The sequence below is a fragment of the Sinocyclocheilus anshuiensis genome, unplaced genomic scaffold (assembly GCF_001515605.1).
Source record: "Sinocyclocheilus anshuiensis isolate Anshui unplaced genomic scaffold, SAMN03320099.WGS_v1.1 scaffold1299, whole genome shotgun sequence".
NCBI lineage: Eukaryota > Metazoa > Chordata > Actinopteri > Cypriniformes > Cyprinidae > Sinocyclocheilus > Sinocyclocheilus anshuiensis.
Window position 1 is genome coordinate 801897 of NW_015538011.1, and position 19018 is coordinate 820914.

The following is a 19018-nucleotide window of genomic DNA, read 5'->3' on the forward strand; positions in this document are numbered from 1 at the left end:
CCAAGGCAGCAAAAACAGTAATATTATGACATTTTTGTACTTTAATATATTGTATTTGTAATATATATATATATATATTTTTTTTTTTCCTTACATTATTTTTTTGCACTTTTATTTCTGAACTTTTCCATGCCAGTTTGAAAACCCCTGATCTAAACCAATAGCAGGTCTGACCTGTCATATACAAGAATGTGAGGAATGTTCCGCTGAGTTTTATCTGAGCTCCCATGTTATGTAAAGTGTAGTCACAGTTGCAAGGGTTCACACAAGTCAAGATTCTCAAGTTTGAGTCTGATGAGAAAGGCTTCACACAAGCCACATTCCTTTCTATTCTTAGTTTCCAGAGATTCTGGCCATTTCTGTGGAAATCACGTCTTTTGGAATCACATCAGCGTGCTGCGCAAGCATGCTTGGGCTTTCGTTGTGATAAATTATGTACATTTTTGTGCTTTTTTGCTCATATGTGTGATCCCAGCTAATTATGGGTTAAATTCTTAGAAGGTGTTTGCAACTCTCAACATCGCTAGTGCTCTCTCCAGGCGCTGTCTTTTGCTTTACTAACAGCTCGGCTTTAACAGTGGAGGAGGGGAGCTCAAGGGGGACTGGAAGGGAGGGGGAAGGCGGTCTGTTTCAATGCCAGACTGAGCGTTTTGCATTGAGCCATGTGAGTCGTATGAGTCCTCCTCCCCTTAAAGGATCCCCATTGAGGCCAGCTTGTGACTGTATGCGTGTGTGCACGAGAGAGAGAAGGCTGATTGTGTGTCTGGGCGTCTGTGTTGAGCCGTGAGCTCTTTCAGACTGTGCATCCAAGAGTGAAAGTAAAAGATAAGGAGAGCGAGTGAGGAATGACAGAGAGAGGCTGAGGCTACACTGCACACTCAAGCCTCGGAGACACGTTTTGGACCCGACACCTGCCGAAGCGACGCCACCCTTCTTCCTCTCGCTGTGCGTCCACATGCGCACCCAGCACAGTGCCGGTGAGGTGGGCGTCCCGCTGGCAGGAGGTGGCTGCAGTGGTGGCAGTTCAGAGCAGTTACCTGGCTCTGACTCAGACTGTAGCCCCGCTCTGAAACTGGCCGGAGGGGTTAGAGCAGTGCGAGGGGTCATGTCCCATTACTGGAGTCTGGAGAGCCTTCACTCCACCAACGGCGGTAAGACTCTCTCACCTCTGGAGCTCAGATGTTTTGGTGGTTGTGGAGCTGCGTTTTGAGCTTGATGTCAGTTGACACTCATGCAACGGGTGACGTTCTGCCTCTGTGAGGTTCTTGTGACAGCTCTTGTTCATTGTATTGCAGCCTTTCAGTCAATGTGATGGCATTGTCTTGAGCCTTTGATGGGCAAAAAGAGGTAGCTGGAAGAGCCACTGTCTCTATGCAAATGTAAACACATAGAGTAGCTGTCGCTCATGCGATTAGCGTGTCAAAGCAACAGGAGTTTGCATTCTGACCAGTCGACTCGCATGCTACATGTACAGAAGCAACATGAGTTGGAAATCGAGCTAGATTGGTGGGGATGTGAGAATCGAGATGCCTTACTGTTGAATGAAGATGCCACTCTCTTTGCCGTCTGCATCCTGCTTAGGTTATTGCATTACTGTCACGGATGTCATCTATTGATCTATGTTCCTGCTGGCTCGTGATTGGTGAAGTGGTAATGTTGTGGAAGGCTCTGTCAAGTGAGCCAATGTGTATTGTAGATATAGATGGATTGCTTAGGAGTGAAGTGACAGCTTTCCCTTCATTCCCTGCATTTCCTAAATTCAGCAGCTGCACATATTCCCTCGCAGGATATTAATGTGCAAAATTAGCATGCGCTGAGCTTTTCCACACCTATGTGATATTAAACAATGTGGCATGTCATGTCAGCATTTGTGTAAAACCACTTGAACATGCAGCATAATATTCAACACAGCATGAAGAAGCGAGTGAAAGCACAGGCTGTGTTAAAAATATTTGAGGGGAAGCCAACACTGCCCTTTTTGCCTCTGCGAACAGAACCGATATATCGATTAACGCAAATTCTTCAGGTTTCCTTTCTAAGAATAGAGCAACTCTCTCTCTGTGCTGGCGCACTGCCCATGGCTGTGTAGTAAGACTGTGCAAAAGGAGTGATGTGAAATGAGATGAGATGCCAGTTTGAGCAGTATTTTGGTCTCATTATCTTCTCTCAGGGTTGGCATGGTGACAGACAAGCCAATGACCGTCAGCCAAGGTAGCACTGATGTCACGAATGGCCACCGCTACCCACGTCAGCTGCAGTTTGGGTGTTTTTCTCATTTTCTGCTTTGTCCTAAGAGAGATGGGATGTGACTTTTCCTGTGGTGGAGGGAAATAAATGGTGCACTGTGAGCCGGGGGCAATAGCTACAGACATTTCAAACAGCGCTGTCACCTCGTCACAGTTCGCTGACCTCATTACAGCGCTCATACGCTGTCCGTAGCTGATCGCAGAACAGTCGGAAGAACAAAAAACCGGTGTGACACGTGAGAAATGTGTTGAAATGGAACGTTTGAACATTAGAAGTGTTTAATGAGAGACTGTTTATGCACGAATCCCAAGGCACTTCCTTGGCATCTCTAAACAGACAGAGATGGTTTGGGTTCAAGCCAGACTGGACCCACAGAACTCAAAAGTTGTAAACCGTCCATTCACTAAACTGAGAGACTCTCTACCTTAGTGTTGGGCATCAAGAACTGTTTTTTAGTGTAATTACTGACTGGGAGGTCTACAGGATGTACTGTAATATCTGGAAAAAGCTATCCATTAGCTTTTCCATTCATCTCAATGGGACTTGCTTAGCTGGCACAGGCCAGGGTACCACAGAAGACTGTGGTAGTTCACTTTTAAGAGTGCTCCGAAAATGATCTACCACTCTGTGGATTATCTACTGTAATTAAATGAAATATATGCAATTTAAATGCTTGAAAAAACATATATTTGACAGGATTACACTTTTATATGCCTGTCAATGGAGAAGGATGGTGCAGTTAAGATATCTATCAGCTGGCCTAACATGGCTCTTAGCCAGCCAAAACCTGACCTCTTGGTTTGTTCATATGACAATGTGTAGTTAAAAACTTTTCTACAGTAGTTCTTTATTGTTTGGACGCAATCTTTCTTAGTGTTTGATGGGCCCTATCATTCATTTTCGGTTATAGACGCTCCTGCTAAACAGGCATCCATGATTTGCCCTTTTTGGAAGTCACCCATTTCACCCACAGCTTGTACTACACTGCTGAACACAACTTATACTACACGGATTTACAAACTGATATAGACAACAAAAAGATAAATAGGTAATATACATAATAAAAAGATAAATAGATGAAGAATTGCAATATTTGTCTTTTCACTGAAGTCTACACAAATTATATTAACCCCTATAATAACATTATTTTGTCCAACCCCTGTATAATATGCAATAAATTGATCAAAAGTGACAGTAAAGACATTTATAATGTTACAAAATATATATATTTCAAATAGGGCTGGGTGATAAAACGATAACGATAATTATCGCGATATAATTTTCCTCAATAAAACGATAACAAGAGTTTAATAAATGTTCAATATAATGTTTATGTGCCAAAAGCAGAACGAAAACAGCGCTACTCATTTGAAGCTCGCCACATGGACCATATATCCGCTGGGGTCAAAGTTCAAACGGCAGCGCAGAGCGAGGTCACTAGAGCAGATGCGTTTAATCACTGATGAGTCTCTGTCGTGCGAGCACTAAATAGCACTGTGAGATCCAGTGTGAAGCACTTTAATTCAGCAAAGAACACTAATTTACTAGTTTAACGTTAACTAGTTTAAAGCCGGATGAAACAGTGCTGACAAATAGGAGAAACACTGTGCACAACGATACAGTCAGAAGGCTTTTCAATTTACAAATCGCCATCATTTACCATGGATGTATTAAAGGGGTCATATGATGTTGCTAAAAAGAACATTATTTTGTGTATTTGGTGTAATGAAATGTGTTTATGCGGTTTAAGGTAAAAAAAACACATTATTTTCCACATACTGTACATTATTGTTTCTCCTCTATGCCCCGCCTTTCTGAAACGCGTCGATTTTTACAAAGCGAATCGGTCTGAAAAGCGAGGTGTGCTGTGATTGGCCAGCTATCCAGTGCATTGTGATTGGCCAAATACCTCAAGTGTGTGACGGAAATTTTACGCCCCTTACCATATAGTGAGGCCTTGTCCCGGCCGGAGCGACGAGACAAAAACATTAAAACCCATTATAAACGAGGCATTTGTTGCATCCAGTGGGGACATAATTATGGATTATAATGACTTACAGGTGCATCTCAATAAATTAGAATGTCATGGAAAAGTTAATTTATTTGAGTAATTCAACTCAAATTGTGAAACTCGTGTATTAAATAAATTCAATGCACACAGAAATATTTGGGTTAAACTGTTCTGGAACAGTGTTAGAAATACAACTTAACCACAGATTTCTAGTTTTGTCCTCTTTTGGAAGACCAAACAAAGTAGTTTCGCTTTCACAACAAAACACACGGCGGGCTAGAGTGAACGGAGGCCGGAGGCCTAGAGTGAGGCTAGAGACGACCCCGGGCTGGACTCCGCTTCGTCCACGGTGAAAGCCGATCCAGCGATCCACAGGCATGACGAAGCAGATATCGTCCTCTTTTGGAAGGCCAAACAAAGTAGTTTCGCTTTCAGAACGAAACACACGGCGGCCTTGAGTGAGCGGTGGCGGGTGGCTAGAGTGAGCGGAGGCGGGCGGGCTTGAGAACGACCCGGCCGGCGGGCTTGCGGCAACCACATGTGACGACCCCGGGCTGGACTCCGCTTCACCAAGAGCTTGTAACACTCCAAAGAGAAAGGAAAAATTGAAATCGCATCATATGACCCCTTTAAAGGAGTAATGGAATATAATTACAGTATTTTTGTGATTAAGCTATAGCGTTTGTGGATTTATACTAAATGTATTTAGACTACTGTTTTTTCATACAAATACCTAGAAACCATATAGTTACATTTTTACCATGATGTTGAGGTGCTATGTGTGCAGTTTTAACTGTGGTTATCATGATCTAAATGTATGCTACTATGGAAGACCAATAAAACCTTTTAAAAAAAGTTCAGAATAAATTTAACCGTATAAAACTTAGGTTGCTACAATTTTTACAGATGTTACTGATTTTGATAATGAACAAAAATGTACCTCTGCATCCTAACTCAAGCTACTATCAAATGTGCATTTCTAAGAGACAAAAAGTGAGGCGTTATGCAAATCTTCCCACATCGTGACGTAGACATGTGGGGGCGTGTGAGAACGAGCCATTTTAGGTAGGCGTGGTTGACTCTTAACTTTTATAAAGAATATCTCTTTGGATTTGAGACTTTAGTCTTTGCAACTTTACAGATCTTCTTTATGCACCAAGAGCTTGTAACACTCCAAAGAGAAAGGAAAAATTGAAATCGCATCATATGACCCCTTTAAAGGAGTAATGGAATATAATTACAGTATTTTTGTGATTAAGCTATAGCGTTTGTGGATTTATACTAAATGTATTTAGACTACTGTTTTTTCATACAAATACCTAGAAACCATATAGTTACATTTTTACCATGATGTTGAGGTGCTATGTGTGCAGTTTTAACTGTGGTTATCATGATCTAAATGTATGCTACTATGGAAGACCAATAATTAATTTGAATAAAACTCCAAAAGTCTTAATAATTTAATTTCACCATATAAAAATGAGGTTGTTACAATTTTTTACAGATGTTACTGTTTTTGATAATGAACATAAATTTACATCTGCATCTCAAGCTACTACTGTCAACTCAAGCTCCTGTCAAATGTGCATTTCTAAGAGAAAAAATATATTATTAATATTGCAGCCTGCACTGCAAACTGCTGAAGATACACGTCATCCAAGTCAGGCAACACAAACCTGTTTCATGATTTGAAACAATATCACTCATTAGAACATGTAGAAACTAATAAATAAATTTTTCTGGTAAGATATTTATTTTGTTAAGGAAAAAGTGTAAAGATTTCAAAAACGTTAAGTGTTTGTCATGTTCTGACCATAAAGAGTAGTTTAAAACCACAGTTAATGGTCTGCTTTCTACAACTATCACTTAGAAGCAAAAATCTGCCTTAAAACTCGAAAGAAATAAAGATTAATTATTGATATGAAAAATTTTATCTTGATAATTTTTTTGGCCATATCGCCCAGCTCTAATTTCAAATAAATGCTGTTCTTTTGAACTTTCTGTTAATCAAAGAATCCTGAAAAAAAAAAAACCTGTATCAAGGTTTCGACAAAAATATTAAGCAGATGTTTTCAACATCAATAATAAAAATAAATGTTTCTTAAGCACCAAATCAGCATATTAGAATGATTTCTGAAGGATCATGTGACACTGAAGACTGGAGTTATGCTGCTGAAAATTTAACTTTGCCATCACAGGAATAAATTATATTTGAAAATATATTAAAATAGAAAACAGTTGTTATCAAAACATAAATTCGGAAAACTGTAGCTGTTTTAGAGTAGCATATTTTGGAAGAAGACAAAGGTAACAAAATTGTAATAATATTTCAGATTATTTGTGTTTTTACTGTATTTTTGATATTGCATAAGAATGGGAGACTTCTTTCTTGCTGAGGCCAAGCTTTTGTATAGTAGTTTATGTACCATACATGACCATATGTGTCACATTTTTCTGCATGCATCATGTCAATGCATGCACCCTGACACATTTAACACCATGAGTGGCTTTTCATCTGTTTTCCTGCATTTACACGTCAAGAACGCCTGCAAGTATAGATGCGGTATAGAAAGGGCAATGAGCTGTAGAAATTGTCTCACAGGATGTCACCACCACCACCCATCACCATATCGTGCTTCTGCAAATCCTCTTCTCTTCTGCTTTCATTACTTGTGTGAAATGCACGACCACTTCTCACTTGTCTCAGAGCCAGAAATAGAAAGTCTCAGTTCTTCTCAAAAGCACTTTCATTAAAGTCTTGAGTTTCCACGCTGGAAGGGAGCAGATGTGTTGCTGTCCGTATTTTCTCTGCGGGGTATTTTGTCTAGATTGCAGAATCTTGTGACCACCCAGTGTGAGCCGGGTCAAATGATAGAGAACGAGTCTGAAGTTCAATTCTAAATAAACACTTATTGCTTAATCCTCATAAATGATTATTCCTCAAGAAACTGAATGACATGCCATTCAACGTTTAATTCAACCAAATGAATTAGACTCTGTAAACTACGCCTTTGCTTTTCATAATCCAACAATTGCTCTAATCCAGTTAACACGTAGAGGGGACGGGGGTCTTCAGCCCCTCAGGCCCTATCACAACTGACGACAATAAGACAGATGGTGTTTCATTCACACCTTTTTACATAAACCACATCCATACAGCTCTACGGATGACACCCTGCTTCAGGCACAAAATTGTCTTTCTCCATATACTTCAGTGTCTTTTTCTGGTTTCTGCTATACAGACAAGAAGTGAAGCGATAAATAGTGTTTGACAAGACCTGTTATGAGTGTTAAGTCTCTAAATAGATATTCAAATGAGAACTACATCTTAAAAATTAAGGTTCTTCAATGGTACTTTGCAGCATTTCAGGCTCAAAGATGGCTATATGGTTCTTTGAAGAAAAGGTTTATATTGGTACTTGTTAAAATCATAATCATTATTATAAATATTGCCCATATTTATCGCTTTGCTTCATGCCATTTGTGCTGCTCACATGAGTAATACTACAAATCATGTGAAGAATTCAGAGAATACAGACTTACGATTGTCACTTGGCAGGAAATAAATCATGAGAAAATCCCATATTTTGCTGCAGGAGGAACCCGAGCCATAGCTACCCATTTAGCAATTGCATAGCAACCATCTGTAACACCCTAGCAACCACATGGCAACACAGAAAAACCTGCTCAGAACACTATTAAAAACTGCATAGCAACCTCCATGACACCCTACTGCACAGCAACACAGAAGAACACACTCAGAACACATAGCAACACATAAGCAACCACATAGCAACACAGTAAAACCCACACATCACTCTTTAGCATAAATCATAACTGCAAACCATATTTTTGGGGTTAATTGTGGAATTTAAAAGAGATTTTGGTAACACTTAAAGCCTTTATATATAATGCATTATGAAAGTAGTTTAAAAGCATTAATTAGGTCTTGTAATGCACCTTATAATACATTGTATGATCTCACGAGTAACTGTAACCACAGTTATAATGCATTATAATACGTATATCTATTAATTGTTACACCTTTAGAATGTATAATGCATTAAAACATGACAAACAAACCCTCAAATATTATAATGCATTTTAACTTTGGTTACAGATGTGAAAAGATATAATTCTTTTCTCTGCATTATGTGAACGCCTCAGATCTCAAACAGATCAGTTTGTTGAACCAGACAGCTCAAATGCAACTTTTTAATGACTATATTCTACCTTATTATAACAATATCAGATCTGAAAACTGTAGCTGTTTTAGAGTAGTAGTCATGTTCCTAACCTAATTCCATCCCTCATAGCCACTGCATAGAGGGAGACATCATCACTGCTGTGAAATCATTGTGGCATATTTTCATTTTCTGTGAGTTCATGGAGAGATTCCAGACACTCCTCCCTCTGTTTGGGTCGTTTAATAAACTTTTGATCCTGTTTTCAGGGTTAGTAATAATCTGCAGTCTACACAGATTACTGTTCCAGACTTGTGTGGCATTGACATCAGTCTGCCAGCAACTGCAGAAAGTCATATGAAGGTAAAGGCTGGTGTTTTGCTGGGCGAGGGTGGTAAAAGACAGTAAGTAAGATACAAAAGAAAAATCCAAGAACATGATTGGAGCCTTGACGTGGTGAATAACATCCTTTGATAATATAGTTTCAAGTCTAAGTTCAATAGTTTGTGTATTATTATTGTATATTGGCTAAACTGATAATATTTTCAGTTCCCAGTAACTAGTTTTGTGGATTTTAGTCCATGTGTGTTAGCTTTGAGGTCATATACAGTATACGCTAGTGTACTCCTAAACATTAACAGTTTGCTTTTTGATGAATTTGGTTCAACTGATGTTTTCAGTTACCAGAAAAATTTGACCCATTAAAATGTGCTTAAAATGAAATCAGGGGTTTTGTGGCTTTTAATCCATGTGCTAATATCTATAAAATCTATGTATGTAAATTGTGCTTATCAAGCGATTACCTGATAATATTTTCAGTTCCCAGTAACTAGTTTTGTGGATTTTAGTGTAGTTAGCTTTGAGGTCATATACAGTATACGCTAGTGTACTCCTAAACATTAACAGTTTGCTTTTTGATGAATTTGGTTCAACTGATGTTTTCAGTTACCAGAAAAATTTGACCCATTAAAATGTGCTTAAAATGAAATCAGGGGTTTTGTGGCTTTTAATCCATGTGCTAATATCTATAAAATCTATGTATGTAAATTGTGCTTATCAAGCGATTACACAATCAAAAAAATATTTAGGCCTAATAGGTATGATTATTTATGTTAATTGCATATAAAATTTCCAACCATTTGGATTACACAGTATTAACATAAACTAATAAACTTGATGTGATGCATATTGTCAGTTATACATATAAGAAACAAGAATAAGATTTATGTAATAGCACATAACTTATAATTATTGTGATTTAAATAAACAGTAAACAGGATTATATATTAACCACTAGTAAATTCAATTTATTATATGTAAACCAATCTCTCATATTTGTAACTGAATTTTGCTTGTTATACATCTAGCCATATATAAACCATGTTCATACTTTTTAACCGATTTAAATGTAATTGTTTTCACAATTACCAGATGTATGCAGATTCTGTGGAATTTAAATAAATACATTTTTGAAATATGATTATTTAAATACTTAATACTTACTATAAATTACTTAATAGTAAACAAAGCCATTATTATTTTTTTTTTGAGTGCAGAATCTCAGTTGATGAGTGTTTTTTTCTTTCCTCAGTTAACATGTTTTCTATTGAAACAGAAAGTTTTAATTGGACACATCAAAGAGCTTGTACTTTGTTTCCATAGAATTCCACATAAGGAGGGCACAGAATAGTAATCGTGCAAATTAGCAGTTAATCAGTTAGTCAGCCTTAAGCTTGATGCTTTGTGTACTAAACAGTGAGAAGACAGAACCAGATGAAGGCTCTTTGCCCTCCATGTTCACCTCTGTTTACTGTCTGAGCAACACTTTACCCAGAATTCCTTACCCATCGTCGCTCTGCCTGGACTCCATCAAACTGTCCTGGCAGCTCAAGTGCACGCCAGTAATCTTGCTACAGACCTTTTCAGCTTAAAGTGAGGAATATCATGCAGCTTTAATTTGTCAGTTAATGATGTGTGCCTGTTTGTAGTGAGTACAGCTTATCAGTTCCTCAAGTCTGCTCCCAGACAGGCACCAGCAGGACCGCCCAGCTGAGCTGTGCTAGGCACAGGCTGCTCCTATAGCCCTAGCACTGGCCCTAACGGCTGCTCCCTCTCAGGAAATTAGTTTGAGCCACTTTGAGCCTAATTTACAACCTTGTACTGTTGTGTTATACAAACCAAATTAGCAAAAAAAAATTATGTAAAATTTACACTAGAAAACCAGCAGATGTGGTTGCCGGAATTTTACCGTAAAAAATATAGTAGCAACATTTTAGGTTAAATTTACAGTTAAATACCGTAATTTCATTAATTGACATAATGTTAATATACCAACCTACTGAAGTACTGAAATCTGTTTTTGCCTTTGTAATACACTGATAACCACCAAATGCAGGTGGTGATGAGAAAGTCACATGATGAACCAAAGCCCATCACAAGCAGCTTTTAAATAATAACATATATAGAAGGTGCATAGTGCCATTCACACAAATGCTAAACACCATCATGGTAACACACATGAAACTGAAATAATGCAATAAACATTCATTTAACAACATTAGGTGTAACACACAACCCTAATATACAAAACTGATAAGAAAAACTAAGAAGAAACATAGATATTTCAACAAAAAAAACATCAAATTTGAAATGTAACGCAGGGAAGTCTGGGAATGTCAATTTACGGTTATTCACTGTAAATTATACAGTCTTTTTCACTTCCAAAAACGGTGTACTACCGTAAAATTACATGTAATGTCCAATACAGTTTTTCACCGTATATAGTAGGGGAATTTACCGTTAACCATTTAACAGGTTTTTACTGTAGCATTTTTACAGTCTTTTACCATTAAATTCACAGTCATTTTTTACAGTGTGTATTGTGTCTGATACAGAATAAGAGAAACATTCTTTGGAACATTGTTTACACTGTTTTACATGCAGTACACTACCGTTTAAAAGTTTGGGGTCAGTTTGTTTGGCGGCATTTGTTTGATCAAAAAATATGGTAAAAACAGCAATATTGTTGAAATATTGTTACACTTTAAAATAACTGTAGTAACTAGTTTTGATATATTTAAAAATTCAATTGATTCTTTTGATGGCAAATTGCAGCAGCTCTTTTTTGGCTCTTTTTAGGGATCCGGATCATTTGGCTCCCAAACGGCTCTTTATTTAGTACCACTTCTGGCTTTTATAATTCAGCCAAATTTGTCAATGCTTTGACCTATGTCTGGTATCTGTGCACAAATATAATTAAATGATTCAAAGTAATTAAACTAAACCATTAAAAAAAAAAAATGTAAAACTATAAAATGCCACGTAATATTCTGTTTTGTTAAATCACATATAATTCAGATTTACACATTTCATATTCAAATTGTTTTGTCATATTTCTGGCTCCATAAACCTTTCCAAAATACTATAATTTGACATTATTTTTGGCATAAAAACCAAAAACCTAATTTATGTAAGAACATAAAACATTATCACAGAATGTTATCACCCAGATTGCAAGATGTCTGCTAAAGCGCGCTTGATCTGGGAAAAACATCTGATAAACGTCTTAGAAAAAGCAGATTTACATACATTCTAAATCATAAACATCTTCAAGACATTTTCTAAACATCTATTTAACATATATATATACACACACACACACACATACAGTGGGTACGGAAAGTATTCAGACCCCCTTAAATTTTTCACTCTTTGTTATGAAAATTGTCATTTATTCAAGTTTTTCCAAATTCAATCTTTGATTCAAATTTCTCATAAGCTTAATTGATTTGATCTAAAGAGAGAAGAATTAATGACTATTTTTGTTTGAAGACTACATATAAAATAGCTACCAAAATAAATGTTGGTAACTGCAGTTTGACTAAAAGTAATGACTAAAAGTTGACAAAAATGCAATGACTTTTCGTCGACTAAAACTATGAAAGACTCAAACGACTAAAATGTGACTAAGACTATTAAGCATTTTTGTCTCAAGACTAAATCAAAAATGCCTGTCAAAATTAACACTGTAGGAAACATCTTAGAGACATATTGCAGATGAGCAAACACTCTAAAAATACATCTTGCAGATGTAAATGCAGACATTAAATAGTCCTAGATGTGATGTATATGTGCTTTCAGGGTAGTGAACTAACTCGTACTCAAAATGTAACATGTTGTGCCATATAACAGATAAAAGCTAAATTAAAGTGTGCAAAACAGATGCATCCAACACAGTTGTATCTTTATACCTATTAACCCTGAAACATTGTCACATTGTGCACGTGTGTTGCATCTGTTGATGTGTTTGTGTGTGCGATCAATTGCGAGCGAGAATCATCACTTTCACGTCAAAGCAACAAGTAAAAGTCAGTACGTGAAGCGTGCGTGGCTAACAGTGTGGCAAAAATCTCCCCATTATTGAAAAAACAACAACAACAACAACGCTGAGAGCCGTCTTAGAAAACGGCTCTCAGACGGGAGCCGACTTGTATTGTTCACTTAAAGGAGTCGGCTCATAGAATGTAATACTCTTTGACTGGATGTGACGTGAGATTCCTCACAGGGCCGTCTGTCTCTTCTCTGATACACAGGGAATGTCAGACTCCACTGGGTTGAAAGCTTTCCAGTGAGGATCTTATCTGTCTTTCTTTGGTCAGACACTCTTTGCATAACTCTTTGTGGCTAACTGATTAGCTAACTTCACTTTTCCCTTTAAATATAGTCTCTGTCATTCCAAACATACAATCAAACCAAATTTATTCAGACACCTTCAACATTTCACACATTATCACAGTTTATTCGCTATAGTTTAGAAAATGGTAATAAAATATGACAAAAACTCAGAGTTAAACTGTATCAGAACAAATTCGTCTTGATAATGTCAGATAACATGGTCAGGTCAAAGTGTCTGAATAATTTTTGGTCCCAAATGTTTATCAGTTTTACTGGTAGTCCACTGTATGAAGAATTTTTGGATATAATATGTCACAGTTTACTTTATTTTGCTATCCTCACTTACATAAATGAACTATAATGTCCTGCACCCACTAGTAAAAAAATATCAAAAATGATTTTTGGTGTCAGAATAATTTTTGGTTTGACTGTAAATTTAAGCTGTAATGTTCATTCATTCATTCATTCATTCATTCATCATAACATGTAAGATTTTCAAATGTTTTTGAAAGAAGTCTTTAATGCTCACCAAGCTGCATTTATTTGATTCAAAATACAGTAAAAACAGTAATATTGTGAAATATTATTATTTTCAGTAGCCATTAATCCAGACTAAAGTGTCAAATGATCCTTTAGGAAACATTCTAATTTGCTCATTTGATGCTCAAGAAACATTTCTTATTATTATCAATGTTGAAGAAGTCTATGTTAATATTTTTGTGGAAACCATACACATTTTTTTCAGGATTCTTTGATATTCCATTTTGTATTTTATAGATTTAACAAAGCAAATTGACAATAATTACACATGCTGAAGTACCCTCATTTGTTTGAATCACTGGGTATTCATATTCATATACCATGATATTTATATGTTTTGTGTGTGATGAATGCAGGTTTATTGACTTCAGCTGGTTACTCATTTAAAGGGATAATTCACCCAAAAATGAAAATTCTGTCATCATTTATCACCCTCAAGTTGTTCCAAACCCGTATAACGTTCTGTCTTCTGTTGAACACAAAAGAAGATATTTTGAAGAATGTTGGTAACCAAACAGTTGCTGGTAGCCATTGGGTTACCCACATTCTTCAAAATATCTTCTTTTGTGTGAACTATCCCTTTAAACTATTCCTTTAAACTCTCCACTCAGATGCAGACATTGCTCTGGTCTCTCAACACATCTGCTCCATTTGTCCATGCAAGCCCTATATTGTGCTGTGTACAAATTTCAGCACACATGTTTGAAAATTAAGCACGTTCAGTGCTTGCTTAGCTGACTTTTTTTTTTGGCTCCATCTGTGTAGTTGCCTACCGTACAAACATTTCACCCATTCACATTGGTCAAGCTGACCTGTGTGCTTTATTTTGATTTGAGGATTAGCCATGAGCTGCTAGTGTTCGGAGAAACTCTCATTAAAGCCACTTCACGAAAGTAGGCTACATGTGCAAATGGACTCTGTGATTTGCCTCAGGTCCTGCAGCTCTGATTTCAACAATATGTGGGTAGTAAGATCAGTGGTTTGTGAGTTTTTCACATTGTAATGCAGTGGTAATGGGTTTGGTTTACTTAAACACAGCATCATTACTCCTGGCAGGCTTTGACAGCTCTGGGACGTTTTGCTGCTCAGAGCTCTGATCTGAATTTGAATCAGACACATGTTGCTATTATAGAGGCGGAGCTCCGTGTCTCACACATTTGTTTCAGTTGCTGCAGTACAGCTACGCATATGGTTTATCAAAGTTAATGTACCTTAACAGTTGTTTTAAATATGCTACTGTCATAGTCCCACTGTTTTACTCATCAAAGATTAAAATAAAGACATTTGTAATGACAAGGAAGTACAGCACTCATATAATCGATTTGATGCTCTCTGTTGGATAAAGTAAATGTAGGACACCTTTGAAATGTTAAAACAGAGTCAGTCATGTGAACATGAGCTGATGAGTTTTTTCTAGAAGGGCCCTTTGGGCTTATAGATCTATATTGAGCTTTGTGCCACTCAAAGCCAGCTTCTAAACCAGTTCTTTAAAGTCTATTACATTGAGTTCGCCTGCTTTTTGTGAACTGTCGCTCTCACATGCAAAAAAAAAAAAAGGGTGGTGCATTGATTGAACTCTGTTAGGAAGAGTGTGCGACCACTATGAAATAAAATCTTTATTTATTGCTATATGTAAAAAAAATTGGGCCTATTGTCATGGTCAAGGTTTGCAGGGTCTGTATATTAGCTACTCAAGGACTGCTGGGATACATTAAAGGGATAGTTCACCCAAAAATGATCATTCTTCAATTAATCACTCTCATGTTGACTGACTTTCATCTATGCAACATGAAAGCTTATATTTTGTTGGTAATAATGTCTCAGCGTTGTTTTGTTGTTGAAGTCCAATGTTGCTTTGCTATTTTAGTAATATTTAGATAATAATATAGTATTTATCATTATTTAAAATGAGCTTTTATTTTAAGTTTTAATTTTAGTTTAATTTTTAATGTGCTTTTGTAATTTTTATTGTTTTTTTATATTTCTATTTAGCTTTAATTTATTTTATTTCTGTTTAGTTTTAGTAATTTTAACACTTAACTTCAGACGTAATTTCACGTAGTTTTATTTCATTTTTTGCCATATTTTTTATTTTATTTTATTTTTCATTTTAGTTAACAATAACAGCACTTCATTGTAGAATGGAGAACAGCTGAAACAGCTTCATTTTGTGTTCCATTGAAGAAAAACCATAAAAATCACCATTTGAACCATAAAATCATTAATGGGACACCCTGCGGTATTGTTGGACTTCACGGATGAGCATGAGCAAAGGTCACAAGACCACAACTCCACATAAAGTAAGCCATTTGGGACAGGACCATAATGTACATTATACATTTATCAACCATCAGTATGGTTGCTTTTATTGTAAGAGCAAACCTCTCCTCTAAATGAAGGTATTAGGCCATCTACAGAAAGAAAAAAATGCCTATAAATTGTTCAGTGTTTTTTTAGGTTAATGGCCCCCTCTCTTGCTGGATCATGAATAAACTACAATGAAAGTATTATGATTTTTGACAAGGAAATAGAAGAAACAAATAAAGAAATAATACAAACGAATTCTTCTGCAATAGTGTTTGTAAAACTAATCTGCAGCATATTGAACATTATTAGCCAAATGGATTTGAGACTTGACTTGACAGATGAGACTAAGGCTTTTAGATGAGCAGGATCTTACATTCAAAAATGCTGACTAAAAGGGAAACCAGTGAAGAAAAAATTCCATTGCGATTTCAGAAATGCTGACATGACCTCTGTCTGAGGAGAAGGGACTTTTCCGATATATTTCCTTTCTTCTCTCAATCTTTTATATTAGTTCTGTAGTGTTTGCCACTATAACGTAATTTTTAATTATAATTGAAGTTACTGTCATTTTAGAACTAGGTCTTAATCTTTAAAGTGCACGTGGATTAGGCTGAGTGGAAGTCTTCGTCTGCATGGCTCAGAGGTGAATTTGTGCAGTCGGGTGACTTTATCTGAGGATGTGGACTTATAAGGAAGCAGGTCAGTGCGCATTCACAGTCCTGCCTGTTTGATCAACTCCTTAAATTACTGTCAGCAGATCATGAATCATATATAAAGATATATATATATATATATATGTGTGTGTGTGTGTGTTCATGCATGGGGCCCTAAAATAGTAAACTGGATAAAAACATGCACAAGTTAACACGCTCAGGTGTGTGGATGGTCACAGTTATTGTGCTTTTCAGGGACTGATTCTAGACTACTAGAGTTTGTATGTACTGTACTCAAGGAGCAGTTTTTTTTATTACGGGAATATTCCAGGTTCAAAACAAATTACACTCAACAGAGAGCATTTATAGCTTTGTGTTGATTAATACAAAAAAATGAAGACATGTATCTTGTTTTCTTAAAGAAAGCAAAAATCAAGGTCATGCTGTGATACAATGGAAGTAAATGTGGCATTTTTGGAAGATTTAACAGCAGAAAAGCACTTAAAAAGCACAATTAAAAATGTAGAAAAGAACTTCCAATACATTGAAATACAGTGTTAAGAAGTATTATTTGAACTGTCAAGTTGTTTACATAATCATTTTTACAACCCTTTTAAGGTTTTATGCATTATGTTGACATTTTAAGTAGTAAAATTTGATATTTTGTCACAGAAAAGGGTTGTGATTTTTTCATCAAGATCTTGTGGCTGTACAATTGAAATAGTGAGTATTTTAATGGATTGGCCTCATTTACTTCCATTGTAAGTGCCCCACTTTATCCCAGATTTTTTTAAGAAAAGGAGGGATTAAATACATTTTTGTGGCAATCAACATTATTCCACAAATGTGGTCGATTGAGCTTAATATGTACTGAACCCAGAATGTTTCTATAACTGCATTCAGCAATTTAAATGCAATACATTTATACAAATAAGGCTTTTAAGTTCTAAAAATGTCAAGTATTGGTATCATTTTGTATTGAGAAAGTCTCATGTTTAAGCAGTACATCAGACTCAAAAGTCTCCTCACTGATTCTCCATCCAACACCTCCTTCAGGTCTGTGCTACAACTTCCTCCAAAAGCTTGAAAACAAAACCCAAACCCTGTCCTGCTTTAAATCCGAAGGCAATAATACAATCAAAACATTCTGTTGCACATGAACGCAGTTATGGGGGCTGTCCTAGACAGGATTGTTTGGGTTACCCCACTGTGACCGTCTGACTTCAGACTCTGAGTGAACTATATTTGATATCATCAGCCCATGTGGCCCTGGAAATGCTGAACTCTGCTGACATGTGCTGTCGCATTGCTCTATGCTTTGGGTCACGCTTAACAGCCTATAAAATCAGGACGATTTGATTCGCTTGTCCGTCTCCCTAATCAATCCACTGGCTCCACAATTAACCTACATAGAAGAGCATAACAGGATTACCAGATGAATTTTCACACATACAGACAGCTTTTCTTGTAATGACAGCAATCCTGCTGTGTTTTTAGGCTTGTTTTTTTTTCTCCCAAGGATCATTTTAAACAGTTGAATTTTGACGTGAAGCCACTCTCACCACAGTTTCGATGCAGATTACATTCTCAATTACATCTTCACAATTTAAAGCAGTATTCTCATTTACCTCAATTTCACAGACCGTCATCTCATGCATCTCCAGAACAAAGGGTTTCTCAGGGGGTGCAAATTTGAGTCTTCATTCTCTCCCATCCATTTATTATGAATGAGACAGGAAGAGAGATGCTTGGCCAGGTCTACTCTTCCTCACTGGTTTACTGCACACTAATAAATAATAGCAATCCGGTAGGTGGAGAATCCAGCCATCTATAACAGCAGAGAATGTTTCCAGTGTTCTAACGGCAAACGCATGAAAGGGCACATTAATGCACCACTGTGTTGAGTTGATAAGCATCTCACCAGAGTTTTATTGGAGCATTTTGGTCACACTGTTAGCTTAAAAGTGAAAGTTATGGAAACGCTAACTGCAAGCTTGTTGTTATGGTTCCCCTGAGTGTCTGCTAACAATCTTCAAACTGATGATTTGTTAAGAAAGCTTTTTTTTTTATGCTTGATGTGTTTTCAGTTCTGGTGACAAGTGCAAAAAACAAAGTAGAAGTGAATCAGAAGCTGGCACAGAACAGTCCTTTGTTTTTATTGAATGAGTGACATGATGCATGAGACTTTTTCTGTTGCTCTTCATCGTTTTTCCTTGTTTATCCATGTTTTTGGATGTACTGTGATGGGACGGAACATTTTTAAAGGGACAGAGGAATCTAGGTCAGATGTTTATGTGTGAACACCTTAGTGAAGTGAAGTGAAGTGATGTGCAGCATGGTGACCCATACTTGGAATTAGTGCTCTGCATTTATCCCATCCTAAGTGCACACACACAGCAGTG

The 19018-nt window shown here is 36.8% G+C and overlaps 1 protein-coding gene across 8 annotated transcripts in view; it reads left to right on the plus strand.

The window, feature by feature from the left end:
* LOC107677765 (rho guanine nucleotide exchange factor 4) overlaps positions 1-19018 on the plus strand; it is an 86257-nt gene that overhangs the window by 49870 nt on the left and 17369 nt on the right. Inside the window, exon 1 of one of the 8 annotated variants that reach the window (XM_016472835.1) lies at positions 730-1148. The exons of the other annotated variants lie outside the window; for them this stretch is intronic. Coding sequence (XP_016328321.1) covers positions 956-1148 — 193 coding nt within the window. The 5' untranslated portion in view covers positions 730-955. Of the gene's footprint in view, positions 1-729; positions 1149-19018 lie in introns of those variants that run through there. 8 annotated transcript variants of the gene reach the window in all.